The sequence below is a fragment of the Equus przewalskii genome, chromosome 11 (assembly GCF_037783145.1).
Source record: "Equus przewalskii isolate Varuska chromosome 11, EquPr2, whole genome shotgun sequence".
NCBI lineage: Eukaryota > Metazoa > Chordata > Mammalia > Perissodactyla > Equidae > Equus > Equus przewalskii.
Genome location: NC_091841.1, coordinates 25,130,483 through 25,148,108, shown reverse-complemented (window position 1 = coordinate 25,148,108; position 17,626 = coordinate 25,130,483). Strand labels below are relative to the sequence as shown.

Sequence of the window (17,626 nt, the reverse complement as noted above, 5' to 3'; positions counted from 1 at the left end):
TTGAGCTGCTGAACTGAACCTGAGTCACCCGCCTCCTGGCTTCCTATTACACAGACAGTGAACATCCAGGCTGTTGAAACCCCTCTTCTGTTTCTTGCAGCCACATGCATCCAGTGGGGACAATGAGCTCCTGGGCCCCACATGGTCCAAGGCACACACCATCTGAAGGCTTTACCCATGGAACACAGCACCCATCTCGCCTGCCTTTTGGCTCCTGACCCAATATTTTCTGGAGTAGTTACCATACAATGGCCTATGGGGTCCACGGGGGATTGACACTTCCGTGCCGCTAAATGCCACCCCTTCGTGCAGCAGGAACACTTGCCCAGGGTTTCTGTTGGAAGAGACCTGGGGTCTCTCAAGCAGGGGCAGATTATCAGGCTCCCCTCCTGATACCAACCCTAATATCAGTTTCCCTACATTAAACCCAGCATATATGGGGTTAAAACCAAAGCACTCATTCCCTGCTTACTCCCTGGCTTCCTGGTTCCAGAATCCACTGTCCTCCATGGAGACAGTCACAGCCAAGGACAAGCACCTGGATTCGCTATCTCCTTTCTGCAAGGAGCTACAGGCTGGTGGGAAAGCTGCTGACCAGCAAGGCCATATACTCCCCCTCCCCTACCTAAAACCCCCAGTAAAAACCTTTCCTTTTAGCTTTTTGAGGAGTTTGGGATTTCAGCGTTAGCTGCTCTTTCTCCTTGCTCAGCGCTGTGCAATAGTAAAATTCCTGCTTTCTTCCACTACAACCGGTGTCAGAGATTGGCTTGCTGTGCAATGGGTGAGCAGACTCATTCAGGTTCGATATCATCCTGCTCTGACTGCTTCCAGGTGCCTTTAAAGAACCAGTGATTCCATGTTTTCATATAAGTAATCTTTGGCCTTTCCCTTTAGAGCAAATACTTAGTGTCTGTTTAAAAATGTTTAGTGTGGAGTTGTTTTTAAAGAGTGTCAGAAGGAAAGCGAAAGTGAAAGTCTCGACTTTGGTATAAAAGCTGATGCAGGAGCAGCAGAACCCCAGAGCCCCGGGACACCATGGCTCAGGTAAGTCCCTGGGACATTTCCATCCATGGCTCTACTGCCGGGGGGCCACTCTGCTGCTGCAAAGAGCTCAGTCTGGGTTCCTGGCCTTGGGCAGAGTTAACTCCAGAGCTCGGAAATGCTTTAGAAGGCTTTTGTGCAAAATTGTATTTGTGATTTAAAAGTCCCTTTTCCTGTGGACTGAGAAGCCTTCTAGCACTGTAAGCCTCTCCTCTGTGTCTGGCACAGTGTGTGTGGGCAGCTGGGAGCCCTGTGTAGGAGGAGCTGTGGGTGTCTGGGAGCTGTGGCTGCCTGAGTTGGGGGGTGTTGGCCATAAGGGGACCTTGGAACTGGGAAGTGAGTGAACCTCCCACCTTGTCTGCTCAGCTGCTGGCTGGAGTGTGGGGCCTTCTCAGCTCCAGTCCTTTCTCTCGCCTCTTTCCTCCATGGAATTTGTCCTCCCTTGTTAACTGCATTCTAATTTTAGCATGTCGAGTCTGAAACCTCCCTTCTTATCAGCCCTTATGTCCAGATTGAGGAAAATTCCAGGGAGGGGCAGGCAGAGCTCAGTGGTGTGCAGCTGAAAAGGAACCAGCTGACTCAGGCTATTATTAGAAACGGGGGAAATCTTGGAGGTCACACTGAACACTCTAGAGGGCAGACCACCCTGGGTATAACCGGGCTCTGAGGAAGGGCTTTCTTGCTGCCAGAACAGAATCAGGGCTCTGTTGCCTGGGAACCCGTCTCCCTACAGGCAGGGCCCAAGCTCACAGTTCATCTCCCACCAGCTGCTGTGGACGGAGCCCGGGCCTTGCCTTAGCCAGTTAGCTTCAGAGTGAAAAATCTCTTTGTGATTCCAAACTGAAGACGGTCTCTGGACCTGTCCCGCCTGGCTGAGATGGAGGAGGTGCTGGGCGGGAGACCTGTCCCAGTGACCCTCCAGGCCTCTTCCACATACATTTCCTTGGCCCCCATTCCAAGCCAGACCCATCGCTGGATCCCAGAGATGCAGGGAGGCGGGAAATGACAAGTATACAGGATCCGGCTTGAATGGAGCTCAAAGCTTAGAGGGTGTGCAGACAGGCGCACAGTCCATACAGCGAGGGGTGGAGGTGCCGGGGCCGGGGACCCAGAGAGCGGCCGCCAAGCCAGGCTGGGGTTTTCTGGGTAGTTTCCCAGAAGACTGATGTCTGATGGGAGGAGAGACGTTCAGTGCAGGGGCGGGTGGGTGGGGGTGGGGGAGGTGTTTGGGGACAGAAATACCTCATTTGCAGAGCATCAGAGACAAGAGCAAGCTCTGGGGTGAGGGACAGGAAGTGACTCAGTCAGCCTGGGGGGAGCACAGATCACAGGGAGGGTGAGGAGGGATGAGGGGGCGCTGGTCATGAAGGGGCTGGGAGCTGCCCAAAGTCGTGCCCTGTGCCCTGGGGCCAGTGGAAAGTCGTGGCCAGATGGGCCCTCTGGGAGGGCCACAGTGGGTCCTGGGGAGACCGGATGTGGAGTGGCAGGGAGGGACAGGGGGAGAGGGGCCAGTCTGGATAACTGTGGGGGAGTTCCCTGAATTCCTAGAGTTCCCAGTACCTAGAATCTGGGCAATTCCCAGAGTTCCCCAGAGGCAGGGACAGGGCTGCACTGAACCACGTCAGTGGGTGGAAGGTGGACGAGGAAGTGAGTTCAGGAGAAACCTCCCGGGTCAGCGTTGGTTGTTGGTATTGGCGTGAGGAAGACATCAAGGTCAGCTGACCCCTGGTCTCAGATGGGGCAGCCTGCAATGAGGGATGCAGGAGTTTTGTCATTCCCTGAGATCAGGCACAGAGAGGGAGAGAACCTAAAAAATTCTCCAGTCACGAAGCTGCAGTGCCCTGGGCCAGGACAGTGAGGAGGGGAAGGGCTGTGGAAGGGGAGGAAGGCAGGGATGAGTCAGACCCGGGGGAGACGCGGCGGAGAAGACCCAGCTCGGCTGCTTCCCAGCTGACTGTTCTCACACAAGTCCCTTCACCTCTCTGATCCTCAGTTTCCCTTGGAGGAGTGGTGGATGTTGCAGTTACTGTAGGAGAAGGGCCCACAGAGGCCGGCTGTGTGCGTGCAGCAGCCCCCTCAGTGCTGGAAGCTGGGTGGCCCCTCACGGTCCCCCCAAAGGCTCAGGTCCCGTTAGGATGATGTCAGTTGGTGTCTCTCAGGTGGGTATCTCCAATGATGGGTGTCCTGAGGATGAAGGAAACGGAGTCTGAGGAGAAGGAGGTGCCTGGTGCAGCCATGCACAGCCAGGGACAGGAGGCACGATGAGGACTTGAGGGTCCATCTGGGAAGGATAGGGAAACTGAGGACTCACCTGCCCGACTTTGCTGGGGATGTGCTTGGGGCTGCCACATGCAGACTGTCATGTCAACACTCTCAGGAGCACAGTTACAATGTACCTGCATGTACATGTCTGCATCCTCAGTATGCTAACATGCACACATAACACACACATACACCACACACATACACACAACAAACCTACATATAGGCATTACATGCACATATATAAGTGTGTGTGCACACACACACACACATCGCACAAGACACACATGCATAATATACACACACTGGACAGATCCCCACTCTCCCACTTCACAAGGTCATTTTTTCCAGGCTTCCAGTTCCTGGTTGTGGGGGAACCTCTAAAATTGACAGCAGGCTGAGGACCTCAGAGGGACCAGGAGCTCCTCCCGCCACCCTAGGCTCTCACCAGGTGATGAATAACAGCAAGAACGTCCCTGGTCTGAGCTGCAGCTCACCAGTGAGGAATCTGCTGTTGCCTAGATGCCTGTCAACACCATCTCGGGTTTTTCTGTTGCAGTTTTGTGTGGAACCTGAACCTGGAGACCTGATTGAGATTTTCCGCATTGGCTACGAGCACTGGGCCATTTACGTGGGAGGTGGTGATGTGATCCATCTAGCTCCTCCAAGTAAGGACTGTTGAAAATATAACTTTCAAAATATTTGTTAATGTCACGAGATCAATGGGAAGAAAGAGCTGAGCAGGGGAACCCTGAGTTGGATTTTCCCTGAGCAGCACTTGAGCAGACCCCACATCCATGTCCTGTTGAGTCATCACAGGGGGTCCCATAGGTCCTGACAGAAGCAGGAAAAGAGGTTTGTGGACTCATCCAGTGAAGCTGGGGGCCTTCAGCCTTCGGATCTGTCCAGCTGACCAGTTTTCTTTGGTATGCAGACTCTCATATGACTTTAACCAGCAAAGTTTCTGAAGGTCCATGGTCTTAAAGTTTCTCTTAAAGAAACTTTAAGGTCTATGGTCTTAAAGAAAGAGGCATGTTTCTCAGTGCTGTGTCATTTGTACTCATCTGGTTTCACAGACAAGGTGTCTTGAGAGTATTTACTTAACATTCCTGAAGAGAAGCAGCTCTCAGAGGTTTACACATAAAAAAAATTTCTCATACAAGCACATAGTGAGTACATTGAACTATTTATTTAACTCATTGATAACGGAAGCAGAAAGATGATAAAGTCAGTTGGAAGGAGAATGCAGGGAACAGATGTATGTATAGTCAATGAAAGAAAAAAAAAGCTGGAATAAGCCTGTCAAATTAGATGCAAATTGTTTGTGTCCTACAGAGCAGTGGTACCACAAACTTTGATGTTCTCTTCTCCACTAAGTGTCTGCATTCTAACTGGACAAAAATCATTGTCGTGATGATCTGAATAATATATTTGCCTCTTATCGGTTTTCTACAGGTTGTCATCTACCTTGGTAGAATTGTAAAAATATCTGAATTGATGGTAAATGGTAAAACAAGTCCACTTCATCCAGATGACCCTGAGGGGGGCCTGCCAGAGAAAGCATCACAGGGAGGATGTTTGATCCTTTTTGTGTCTAACTTCCAGGGTGTGGACAGTTGTTTTTTAAGGACATTGCTTCTAAGTGCAAATATCAGACTTTAGATTAGAAACTTAAAATAAACATGCTTAATTAGTGACCTCATTAGTGACTCTCCCTCTTAAAAAAATAAAACCTGGGGGCTGGCCCCGTGGCCGAGCGGTTAAGTTCGTGCGCTCCGCTGCAGGCGGCCCAGTGTTTCGTTGGTTCGAATCCTGGGCGCGGACATGACACTGCTCGTCAGGCCACGCTGAGGCAGCATCCCACATGCCACAACTAGAAGGACCCACAACAAAGAATATACAACTATATACCGGGGGGCTTTGGGGAGAAAAAGGAAAAAATAAAATCTATAAAAAAAATAAAAATAAAAAAAAAATAAAACCTGAACTCACCCTAGGATGGAATTTGGATTCCATGAACTGATGGCTCTTCTGTGGCCCTCTCCATGTGCCCAGAGCGATGCCCGGTCCTAGGAGAGAAGACACTCATGTGAGGGATTCCCTAAGGCTCAGCTCAGCGCCGTGGAAGGAGCCTGCCCTTTGGAGCTTGAGAGAGGCAGCTTCACACTCAGGTTCTGGGACTTTCCACAGCACAGAAAAGTCTGAAAATGTCTGTCTGGGTCCAATATTGTTCGTAAAATGGAGATGATAATATTTATTTTGAAAGTGAAAAAGGAAATGACATTAGGTAATATGTGAAAAGTTTCCCAGCATAGTGTCTGAAACACAGTGGGTACTGACACAAAAGTGATGTTTTTCTGAAATTCGCAAGTACATAAAGGTAAACAAAGAACAAATATGATTTACTGTCATTGAGAATAATGGCTAATTTTGTGAACAACCTGAATGTTCAGTAACAGGGGATTGGTCAAGTAGATGTACATTCATTTAATGGAATGCGACGGCAGCCATGACAATCCCATCAGTCATTGAGTTGAAAAATACTCAAAGCTCGTTGAGTTAAAAGAGAAAAATCTGTGACTCCTCCAGTCACATTTGTGAAACGACAAACATGGAAAGCTCAATAGTGGATTCCCTTCATCTTTCTTTCTCGTCCTGCCCCCCTCTCTCTCACTGCCTAACCTTCACTTACAGCTCTGGGTGACACTCTCTCTGATTCCAGGTGAGTACCCTGGGGCTGGCTCCTCCAGCATCTTCTCCATTCTGAGCAGCAGGGCGGTGGTGAAACAGGAGCCGCTGAGGGATGTAGCCGGGGGCTGCCGCTATCGGGTCAATAACTACTTGGACCACAAATACAGACCACAGCCTGTGAACAAGATCATCGGTGCTGCGAAGGAGATGGTTGGTGAGGAGATAGAGTACAGTGTTCTGAGCAGGAACTGTGAGCACTTTGTCACCAATCTGAGATACGGCGCAGCCAGCAGCAGGCAGGTAAGGCCCTCTTTGGGGTGGTCCCTGTCCCTCCTGGAAGTCTGCTTGGGGTGGGGGTCAGCGGCTGTGCAGCCAGAGGGGAGAATCACTGTGAAGGATGCAAAATGGGCTCTCAGGGACCCGCTGGCTGGGAGCAAGGATGTCTGAGCTCAAATCTGGGATCTGCTTCTAAGCCAGAGTGTTTCTGGACAGCTTACTTCCTCTCTGGGCCTCAGTTTCCGCAAGTGCAGAAGGAAGAGTTAGTTGGAGGGTCTCTGGAGTCCTGGCCACCTCTGACCTTCTGGGACCCTTCAGCTCTAAGGTCCACCCTGACAGGCAGCTACTGAAGCCCCCAGAGTTGTCTGGGCCAACCCAGGACCACGGCGGGTCTCCTAAGTCCCCCAAAAGCACTCAGGCAATGGATACTCAAGGTCAGGGGGCCTATGTAAGAGCTCAGGAACATTTTTATGTCAGATCTGGAGCACAGCTTCTACTCTCGACACTTTCATAGTCTTCCAGATTCATTATCCCAAAACACATAGCTAATAAGTGGCAGCAGCAGGATTCAAACCCCAGCCATCCCTGTCTAGAGTCTTTGTTCGTTCCTGCCACACTACAGCACCTCCAGGGCTCCTGGCCCAAGTGGTTGGGTAGATGGGCGACCCTGCAAGAGATGAGCATGAGGGCGGGAGGAGCAGGTTTAGGGGGAGAAATCAAGAGTTTGGACACAGTAATGGGATGTTTGAGGAGGCCAGAGCAAATAATTCATAATCAATGTATAAAACAAAGCTGGAGTGAGTTTATGACATGAGCCAGTTTGGAGGATGATGACCTGGGAGAAAGCAACCTTCACCAAGGAAGGAAGCACTCCGAAGCAATGGGGTGTACAGAGTGGTTATATGCCATCTTGGGACAAGGAACATACATCAAATATGACAGGAAGATGCCTTTTACTACCAGCACAAGATGCTTTGCTGGCACAGCAGGTCAGTGGTCAGCAGGTCTGGGGTCATGAGATGAGCATGACAGGTCAGTAACTAATCCTTAGTTTCTGGGAAGAAATGCTTATCTATAAAGAAATGTTGATATGGAGGAGGCAACATTGCTATCTTTAAGGGCATCATTCTTGGCTTGGGGACATTATAACTGTTTAAAGCAGGTGTACAATGCATGCTTGACTGTCCATGTCAGCCCTTTCTGGAAAAACAAGGTCAGGACTGACTAGTTTTACACTGAATGGCTTCCTCATAGACTCCAGCATATCTTATTGCTCATCATTTATTTATCCCCAGTTAGACATCTAGGTGCAGATAGTGTAGCAGTTGGACACTTGAGTCTGGAGTTCAGGGCTGAGGTGGGGCTGGAGATGGAAGTTTCCAGGCTGCACTTGTGGACAGTACAGAGTGCACAGTGAACTAAAGTGCCACGGCTTCCCGAAACCTCCCCTCAGCTTCCCCCACAGCCCCTCCCTCGCAGGGGAGTAGCCCAGGCAGAACCCAGACCACAAACAAGTCCCCAGTCTCACCCCCGGAGCAGTGGCTCCAGAAAACCAAGAACAAAGCCTGCTCCCTACCCATCCCAAGTCAGGGACGAATGTCCTCACCCAGAAGCTAACACAAAAGGAGTCCATCAGCCCATCCTGCAGGCTGTCAGAACAAGCCCAGACAAGCCCACCACTAAGTGGTCACGACTTCCCGTTGCCCAGGAAATGGGGCCTCTGGGACACAGCCGGCTCCCTCCCTGGGAGAGGACTCCGGGCTGGCCAGCTCAGACGGAAGCTGAGAGGCCAGGCCCGAGGGAGGACGGGAGAATGAGCGTGGATTCCAGGCCCTGGGGAGGGAGGGAGAAGTGCCTGGACTTGCTGTGGACTCTGAACACGGGCTGCTCACTTCCAGGTGGAACAGGTGGTGATTGGAGGAGAGGTGACCCTGGGACTGGGAATCCTGGGTGTCATTGGATATTCTCTTTTGAAGAAACGATATCAAAACCAATGACAGCCTGAAGGAGCCACAGAATCCTGCATTAGAAGCCGCTGTGGAGGCCAGAGGAGAGGGCCTCCCACAGCAACTCTGTCTGCCTGACCCTCACACTTGGGCAGCATGTAGTTCCCTCCCTCGCTTTTCCTCTCTCACTGGCTGGAGGATGGGCTAATTGTACCAAGACTGAAGAATTGATACATGTATCTATCTGTCCCTTCAGAAAGGACTTTCACTGTGTTTTTGTAGACTTCTGACCCAGAAAGGAAGAGCGTAACATTGACTCAGCGCCTGTTGGTACTTCCAGCAATGTCTAGCTGTGTGACCTTGAGGGGAGCTCTTGACTCTCAGAGCCTCAGTTCTTCCTTCTTTGAGATGTGGGTCATGATCCACTTCATGGTGACATTGTGAGGATCAAATAAGATGATGTGTAGCAGACCCCTGCACGATGTCTGGTACCTGGCAGGTACTCAGTGGATTGTCTATATCATTCCGTGCACACTGACCATTGTTGTAACTATAAAGCTTTCATTTTACTCTCGGGGTGAAAAAAGCTTAATTATGTCCCGGTTTGTCACAACACGTGGTGCTCGAATCCCCTGACAACACATAAACATCTCCCAGCACGTTTCCACTGACCTCCTTCCCTCAGCCCTGTTTTTAGATAGTGTTTTTCTTTTTTAGCTCGAATGTCTAATCCTTACCCAGCTGTGACTACCAGATGCAATTATGTAGCTTTCCATGAGCAGATGGCCACGGCTCAAGCTGCCCCTGGGTTGAATGCTGAAAATTAGCCCCCTCGGTCTTTCGGGCTGTGAATACTCTGTATTATGCAAAGTGGGGGCTACATGTCATCATACATCTGTCCCAACCCACAGAAGGTACAGCACCCAGAGTGAACCCTAAGGTCAACTATGGCCTTTGGGTGACTATGCTGAGTCATTATTAGTTCACCATTTGTAACAAAAATGCATCCTCTGCTGTAGGATGTTGATCATGGGGGAGGTGATGCATGTAGGGGGGCAGGAGGCCTATGGGAAATCTCTGTAACTTTCTTTCAATTTTGCTAAGAATATAAAACTGCTCTAAACAATAAAGTCTTTCCAAAAAAAATTGGCCACCTCAAAATGTCCCTCTGCTACTTCCCAGCATGCCCCGGGTGTGGTCTCAGAAGTGTTGGGTCCACATATTCTTGTGCGTCTTCACCCAGCCTTTGCCACCAGTGACCCTACTGAATGGCCACTCCCTCTGGGCATCCTCCCCCGTGGTCACCACAGCCCCTACCACTCTGCCTTGAGGATTACAGATTCACCCTCCCCTGAGCGGTACCTTCCCAAGCATGCAGTGCTGGTGGGCCCCTTAATGCCCCCAGCACAGTAGAGACGAGGCTGGAACTATTCACAAGACTCCCCTGGAGGTTCAGGGCTTTCAGAAGGTTGAAGAACAAAGAGAGTAACTTGAAATTGCTTCTACCAAAGGGGACCTTGCTCAAATCCCCAGGTTGAAATGTCTGCCTCCATATTGAAGTTCCAGAAGGTCCATGCCTGCCTTGCCCCAGGGCTACCTTTGGTCAGAGGGCCCCGCTGCTCTGTGCAGAGTCCAGGCCCAGTAAGCAGAAAGCTGAGAGAGAGCCTTTCTCCCTTCCTGCTGTCTAAGGCTCGCCTCCTGGGCCTCATGACCTGTCCAGGATCAATTGCTCCAGCGCGATAGACAGGGGAAGTGTCCAGGCCCTCCCAGGGGGAGCTTGGCCTATGCTACCAGGTCACATCCCCCTTATGATTCTCGGGTGTCCACGTACCTGCCCTTCATGGCAATTCTCACAGCTGCCATTGAACACTGACCATGTGGTTCTTTAAAAATCTCCCTCTCCCCATTAGACCTGCAGGGACCCCAAGAGCTGGCACTGTTGGAATTTGTTACACTGGGACCCCATTATTCACAATGCCTGGCTTACCATAGTGCTCAATAAAAAGTTGTTTACTTAATTAACAATTTCATTATCTAATACATAGAAAATACAACTCTCTGTGATTGGGAGAAAAACTTGCATATGAAAAAAAAGTTGTGACCTTCCCTGTGAATGTGAATACCCGCCAGAAGTGTGCTGCTGTGAAGTTTACAAATACACGGGGCCAGTTGCAGGCCCCTGCTGTCTGCACTGACTTCTGTGAACAGGATTTCTCTAAAATGTGAAAAATATATATAATTAATAAAAGCATACTTTACTTTCTTGTGATAAGCTCAGAAAATGGTTGCGCTACAACTGGACATCCCTTGGTGTCAGCAAAACCTTTTTTTTAGGACTGTAAATTGCTTTAGAGAACATGCATATATTCCACAGACTGTATTTCAGCTCAAAAAAGTTTAAGAAAACTGTGACTGGTGCTGGAGAAGCAAGAATCCTGAGGCCTGTATAGTATGACTCTGATTCCTCTTTCAACATCATTCTGTTACTTTTCTAGGACAGCATCTCGGTCCCCATCTTGGAGCTGTAGGACAGCTGGCAGGACACAGGGAAGTCCCCAATGCTGCCCTCATGAATGGCTAGGCATTTTCCTCTGTGTGCATCCAGCAGAATCACCATGTTCTGAAGATGGTTGGGATCTGGGACCACAGGGACATGAACGATACAAATGAGCTCTCAGGCTGCCAGCTGACTGGAGACCCCATGGAGATGTCCTCCAGGGGAGCGCCCTTGTGCTGCCCTGGGTGGGGGTCAGGTGCTTGGGGAGCCATCTACCAGGGTGACAGCAGTGCTGAGAGCAGTTGTACCCCTCAGCAGTCCCTCCTGAGGCAGAGAAAGGGCCAGTGTCCAAGCTCCTTGTGGCCGAGTCACCTGGAGACCTGCCACAGTCAGCACCGGCCACTCCCATCAGTCTCTCTGCAGGTTTTGGGGGGACGGCCTCCTAACCCCAGTCTGTTTCTATCTGCCCACCTGGTGCCTGAAATTTGCCGTATTGAATTCAGGTTTTAACATTTGCCTTCCCAGACAACATTTGCATTCAATCGCTTCTTAAGGTACTGGAATTTTAGTAAAAATGAGTCCTATCATGGCTTTTAGATCACTGGTAGGACATGGAAGAAATGGGACTTTGGACGGGTAAGTCTTGGTGTGTGTTTGTGTGTGAGGGTGTGTGTGGTGGGGAGGTGGGTGTGACTGTGGTGGGTTGGTTCTTTGAAATAAGTGGTCAGGGTGGGAATGGGGGAAACTTCAGGGGTCAGGAAAGAGGAATGTTGAAGTGGGAGGTGGGGAACATGAAGACGTAGCCCTCCCCAGTTTTCCTGGGAGCCCCCTCCATCCTACACAGCAGGAGCGTCAGTCCTTCTCTGGGAGCTTCATGGTGATCAGGGAGGCAGAGGGCTCCATGCACGCCTCGGGGAGGGGCTGGATGGGATTGGAGGTGGAAGATCCCCTCTGCCTTTCTTCCATGCCCACCCCTCAAGGCAGATGTTGGCACCATCAGACTGCTCTCTACACCCTCCCTGTCTGCTTTGCTTTCTGTGGGCAGCCCTAGTCGGCCTCTTTCCTTTAGACTTTTCCAGAAAGGAGTCATGCTCAGTCCCTAGGCACATTCTCCTGCTGCCTCAGAAACAAGAGGGATAGAGGCTGGGTTCCCCCAAAGACTCCCAGGTATGGCCAGCTTCTACTCAGGAAACCATACCCAGGACAGCAGGCTGGCACTGTGTCTGAAAGAGGCAGTTACCACAATCTCTGTATCTCTGATCACTGGATGTTTTTCAGATTAGCACACTGAATGTTGAAGATAGTTTGTCCTTGGAAAAATTAAGGACTTGATGACCAGCATAACCAGGGCTAGAAATGATCTCTTGTTGGTGAAGTGGGTGCTGTTCACGGGAGGCTAAAATATCTTAGACCCTCCCCACCCGTATAGGAGCAGAGTGTGAGAGAGAAGCCTGCAGAATGTTCTTTAGGGGCGGCACCTGAAGCTTGATCCCTAAATGTGCCGGTGCCCACCCTCTGGTCTGCATTTCTGGTTACCTGAGGCTGACTGTTCCTGCAACAGAATCCTGCTCTGAGTGAACCTTTCATGCAAGATTTAGTCACAGCACCTAAAAGCTGGATTGTCTAGTATTTCTATTTTTAGTTTTTTGAGGACTCTCCATACTGTTTTCCACAGTGGCTGCACCAGTTTGCGTTCCCACCAGCAGTGTATGAGCGTTCCCTTTTCTCCATAATCTCTCCAACATTTGTTATTTCTTGTCTTGGTAATTATAGCCATCCTAAAGGTTGTGAGGTGATACCTCACAGCAGTTTTTGGTTTGTATTTCCCTGACAATTAGTGATGTTGGATATGTTTTTGTGTGCATGTTGGCCATCTGAATATGTTCTCTGGAAAAATGTCTATTCATATGCAGAGCATATTTTGATTGGGTTATTTTTTCATTGTTGAGTTGTACGAATTCTTTATATATTTTGGAAATTAACTCCTCATCAGATATATGATTTGCAAATATTTTCTCCCAGTTGGTGGGCTGTCTTTCATTGATGGTTTTCTTTGCTTTACAGAAGCTTTTTAATCTGATATAGTCCCATTTGTTTACTTTTTCTTTCGTTTCCCTTGCCTGAGTAGATGTGATATTCGAAAAGATACGGCTAAGACTGATGTCAAAGAGTGTACTCCCTAGCTTTTCTTCTAGGAGTTTTAGGCTTTCAAGCCTAACTCAACTCTTTAATCTATTTTAGCTAATTTTTGTGTGTGATGTAAGATAATGGTCTACTTTTGTTCTTTGCCATGTAGCTGTCCAGTTTTCCCAACACCATTTATTGAAGAGACTTTCCTTTCTTGTTTCATATTCTTGGCTCCTTTGTCAAAGATTAGCTGTCCATAGATGTGTGATTTTATTTGTGGTCTCTCAATTCTGTTCCATCGATCTGTATGTCTGTTCTTGTGCCAGTACCATGCTGTTTTGGTCACTATAGCTTTGTAGTATAATTTGAATTCAGGGATTGTGATGCCTCCAGCTTTGTTCTTTTTTCGTTAGGATTGTTTTGGCTCTTCGGGGTCTTTTGTTGTTCCATATGAATTTTAGGATTCTTTGTTCTATTTCTATGAAGAATGCTGATGGGATTCTGATTGAGATTGCATCGAATTTGTAGATGGCTTTAGGTAATATGATCATTTTAACTGTGCTTATTCTTCCAAATCACGAGCATGGAATATCTCTCCATTTCTTTATGACTTCTTCCATTTCTTTCATTAATGTCTATAGTTTCCAATGTATAGGTCTTTCACCTCCTCAGTTTATTCCTAAGCATTTTATTCTTTTTGTTGTGATTGTAAATAGGAGTATGTTCTTGAATTCTCTTTTTGCTAGTTCGTTATTAGTGTATAGAAATGCCACTGATTATTGTATGTTGATTTTGTATCTTGTTTACTTTACTCTATTTGTTGATTATGTCTAATAGTTTTTTGGTGGATTCTTTAGGGTTTTCTATATATAGAATCATATCATCCACAAATAATGAGAGTTACACTTCTACCTTTCCAATTTGGATCCCTTTTATTTCTTTTTCTTCCTATAGTAATATATATTTTAAAGTAGGTATGATTTGATTTGAGTGCTTACTATATCCCAGGTGCTGTTCTAAGTCTCTTACTCCTGTTAACTCATTTAATTCTCACAGCAACCCCACAAGGTAGGTACAGTACTGTTGTTATCCCCATATTACAGATGAGGAAACTGAGGCACAGAAACAGTAAGTGACTTGCTCCAGGTCAAAGGACTGGAAAGTAGCAGAGCCAGGTTGAACGCAGGCAGACTTGCTCTAACATTTAGACTATTTGCAAAATACTTAAGACAATACCTGGCACAAAGTTAGCACTCAACAGATGTTAGCTAGTACTATTATCATAATTATCGCTATTTTGAGGAGTGGAAACTGAGGCTCAGGCAAGGTAATTTGCTCCCCAGTGGTCCTCCAGCCAGAAGTGATAACATGGGGATTCATCCTAAGACTCCATCAGCGGTTGCCACCCCTCTGAGCGGTTAGGTGTCCAAGCGCTTGCCTGTTTCTGCGAGGGAATCTGCCAAATCTTCCAGCCCTTGTCCCACCTCCATCCTTCCGTCAGGGCCCAGCAGCCACAGCCCAGTGGAGTCCGGGAGACATGGCCTGGCGGCTATGGAAGCTGAGTCCCTTCTCGGCCCTTCCACAGTTTCACACTGAGCCTGTGGGACAAGGCCGCCCATGTTCCTGTGACACTCAGGGCTTCCTTCGCAGACAGGACTTGGGCCTGGATCTCGCCCTGGGGACGGAGGAGCTCATCTCGGCCCCCTTCCTCTTCTACCCCCAGCGATTCTTCGAGGTCGGTCAGAACCAAGTGGCCTCGTCCCTTCGCCCCTCAGGGGTGGAGTGCAAAGCAGCATTCCTATCCAGGATACTGGGAGTCACTGGGGAGGTGGGGAAGCCAGAACCCACTGGGGGAGAGAACACCCATGCCATGGCTCTCAACCCTCCATGGTGGCACCAGGGAGTCCACACCCAGAAACCCAGATTTAATTAAACAGGTGGCCCTGGCAACAGCATTATTAAAAAGCTCTCTGATGACTCCAACGTGCAGCCAGGGTTGAGAATCACTCCTCCAGGGGAAGCAACCCCTGTCACAGATGGTGAAACTGAGGCCCAGGGCTGGGAAGATCCTTGTGAAAGGTCCCAGTGGGCTGGTGACAAGCTGGGCCTCTAGTCCTGCTCTTTTGCACCACATGGGTCCAGTCCTTGTGTCCTCTGAGGGAAGGAGGGGCTCGCTGGGTGGGGCATCAGGCAGGTGATAGAGGGTCTATCTGGAAGCCTGCAGCGCGTCATGGCCTCGTTTTCCAGGTGCTGCTCCTGTGCCAGGAGGGAGGGCTGAAGCTGGCGCTCAAGGGACAGGGCATAGGGACCACCAGCCTGGACCAGCCAACCCTGGAGCGGCTGCGGGAGCTCCGGATCAGTGGCAGCGTGCAGCTCTACTGTGTCCACCATTGAGGAGGGATCCAGAGGGCCTGACCAGGGAAGAAGAAGGCCAGCCTATGCCTGGAGCTACACAGTATGGCCTGCCTCTCCTCCTCTCATTAGACTGTCCACCTGTCACCACCATGTCACGCCTGGCTCGCTTCTGGGGCCATGAGCCTGTGTCTGCAGGGGCTTTGGGCCCCACAGCAGAAGGGAGGCACCAGAATGTGAAGGCTCCTCAAACTCTGCCCCTCCCTCCACCAGGAGCCTGAGATGTGTCTCATGTCCCTTCAGGACCTGGAGCAGGAGGCTGGTTTTGTAGTCCAACAAAGACACTCAAAATACAGTGGCCTAAAGAATTTAGACATTTATTTCACTCTCATCTAACAGTTTGGGAGAAAATGGTCCAGGTCTGTGAGGCAGCTCTGCTCCCCATGGACATTCAGGGTCATCCTGGTCATCGTCCCGCCACTCCCAGAGCATCAGCATCATCTCCCAGGCTGATGCTCAGTGGCAGCCATGTCTAGGTTTCAGCCACTGGAATGCAAACAGGGAATGTGGACAAGGCCCCTGATTTCCTAAGCCTGGGCCTGGGATTGACACACACTGTTTACACTCGCTCTCAGGGGTGAGCACGCAGTCGCACAGCCACACTGTGTGCAAGGGACGCTGGCAATGTTCCCTGGGGGGAGGGCGGGTGCCCAGTCACAGTTGTATTACTGCGATTCCTGGTATCTTTAGGTTTATTTACACCGTCTTATTGTGTATTTTCTATTTACCATGCTATTTTTTCAGCTTATATTTTCAGCTTTCTTGCTTGCTGTTGGATTGATGAGATCTCTTTATCATCCTCGCTTTTTTTTTTTTAGACTGATTTGTAAGTTATAGATAGGGTTTTACACCTCTGGTGGTTATCCTTACTGTATATTTTGTTTTTTTATTAACACAATAAAATTGACCTTTTGGAGTGGGTAAAATTCTACTTTTAACATATATGTAGATTTGTGTAACCACCACCACTATCAGGATGTGTAAGAACTCCTTCACCCCAAAAACGCCCTTAGTCATCCCTTGTTGTCACACCTCCTCCACCCCCTCCCTGAGCCCAGGTGACCCACCAATCTCTTCTCCATTACTCCAGTTCTGTCTGTTTGGGAATGGTGTGTAAATGACGTCATATAGAACGTGGCCTTCTGAAACTGGTTTCTTTCACTCAGCATTATTCTTTTGAGATTCATCTAAGTTGCTGTGTGTATCAGTGACCCGTTCCTGTTTATTAATCAATGGTGTTCCATTGTCCCACAATTTGTTTATGTATTGACCCACTGAAGAACATTCAGTGTGTTCCCAGTTTCTGCCAATTATGAATAGAGCTATTAAAAACATTTATGTACAAGTCTCTGTATGAACATAGCTTTCCATTTCTCTAGGTTTAATACCTACCAGTAGGATCAATGGACAAGACAAACCTGGATTATACTGCTACAACATAAAGGAAGTGTTATAGGTTGAATTGTGCCCCCCATTCATATATTGAAGTCCTAACCCCCAGTACCTCAGAATATGACTGTATTTGGAGACAGGGTCCCTAAGAGGTAATTAAGTTAAAATGAGGTCACATGGATGGGTCCTAATCCAACTGGTGTCCTTAAAAGAAGAAGAGATTAGGACACAGACACACACAGAGGACCAATCTTGTGAAGACATAGGGAGAAGGCAGTCATCTACAAGCCAAGGAGAGAGGCCTCAGAACAACCCATCCCTCTAGAATTTCTAGCCTCTAGAATCATGACCAAATAAAATTCTTTTGGTTAAGCCACCTTGTCTGCGGTATTTGTTACAGAAGCCATAGCAATACACTCTACCTTCAAAATGTGTCAAGAATCGAATCATTTCTTGTTGCCTGGAAGACTGCAAACTGCTTTTCCCGCCTCGACCCTTGACCCCGCAGACTATTCTCAACACGGGAACCGGTGAGTCTACAAAAACTACATAAGTCAGATCATGTCACTGCTGTGCTCCAACCCTCCAGTGGCTCCCACTTAATTCAGAGTAAAAATCAACACCATTACAATGGCCTGTAGCCCCATGTACATCAGGTTCTTGTCAGCTCTCGGCTGTCATCTCCTGTGACCCACTCCCCGGCTCCAGATACCCTGGCAGACACGTGCAGCCTCAGGGCCATGACAATAGCTGCTTCCCTGCCCAGGACACCTTTCTACATATTTGCCAAGGGTTCATTCCCTGCCTCCTTGAGTTCATTACCCAAAAGTCACCTACTCAGTGAGGCCATCTCCAAACACACTATCTGAACCTGCACCTCCCCACCACCCGCATCCCCATTCCCTTCTCCATTTTTCACAGCTTTGACCATCTCATATAGTGTCCATCTCACTATATTTTTGTCGGTCTCCTGGACAAGAAG

At 48.9% G+C, this 17,626-nt stretch overlaps 1 protein-coding gene across 3 annotated transcripts; it reads left to right on the top strand.

Moving 5' to 3' along the window:
• Positions 1 to 485: 485 nt before the first annotated feature.
• On the top strand, positions 486 to 17,020 carry LOC103544322 (phospholipase A and acyltransferase 4-like). Of its 3 annotated transcripts, none has more exons than XM_008511164.2 (5): positions 486 to 1,044; positions 3,863 to 3,971; positions 6,026 to 6,294; positions 14,426 to 14,575; positions 15,088 to 17,020. In XM_008511164.2, exons 1-5 carry the CDS (start codon positions 1,036 to 1,038, stop codon positions 15,232 to 15,234), a joined length of 684 nt encoding a protein of 227 aa, XP_008509386.2. In that variant the 5' UTR covers positions 486 to 1,035; the 3' UTR covers positions 15,235 to 17,020. The 3 variants fall into 3 exon arrangements, with proteins under 3 accessions (XP_008509386.2, XP_070421314.1, XP_070421315.1); XM_070565213.1 differs by having other exon boundaries at positions 14,342 to 14,575; XM_070565214.1 differs by lacking the exon at positions 14,426 to 14,575.
• Positions 17,021 to 17,626: the final 606 nt, after the last annotated feature.

Bases quoted from the DNA above. Each gene is read 5' to 3' on its own strand.
- LOC103544322 (XM_070565213.1), top strand. The intron at 3,972-6,025 runs GTAAGGACTGTT...CTCTGATTCCAG, and splicing joins GATCCATCTAGCTCCTCCAA to GTGAGTACCCTGGGGCTGGC. The intron at 14,576-15,087 runs GTCGGTCAGAAC...CTCGTTTTCCAG, and splicing joins ACCCCCAGCGATTCTTCGAG to GTGCTGCTCCTGTGCCAGGA.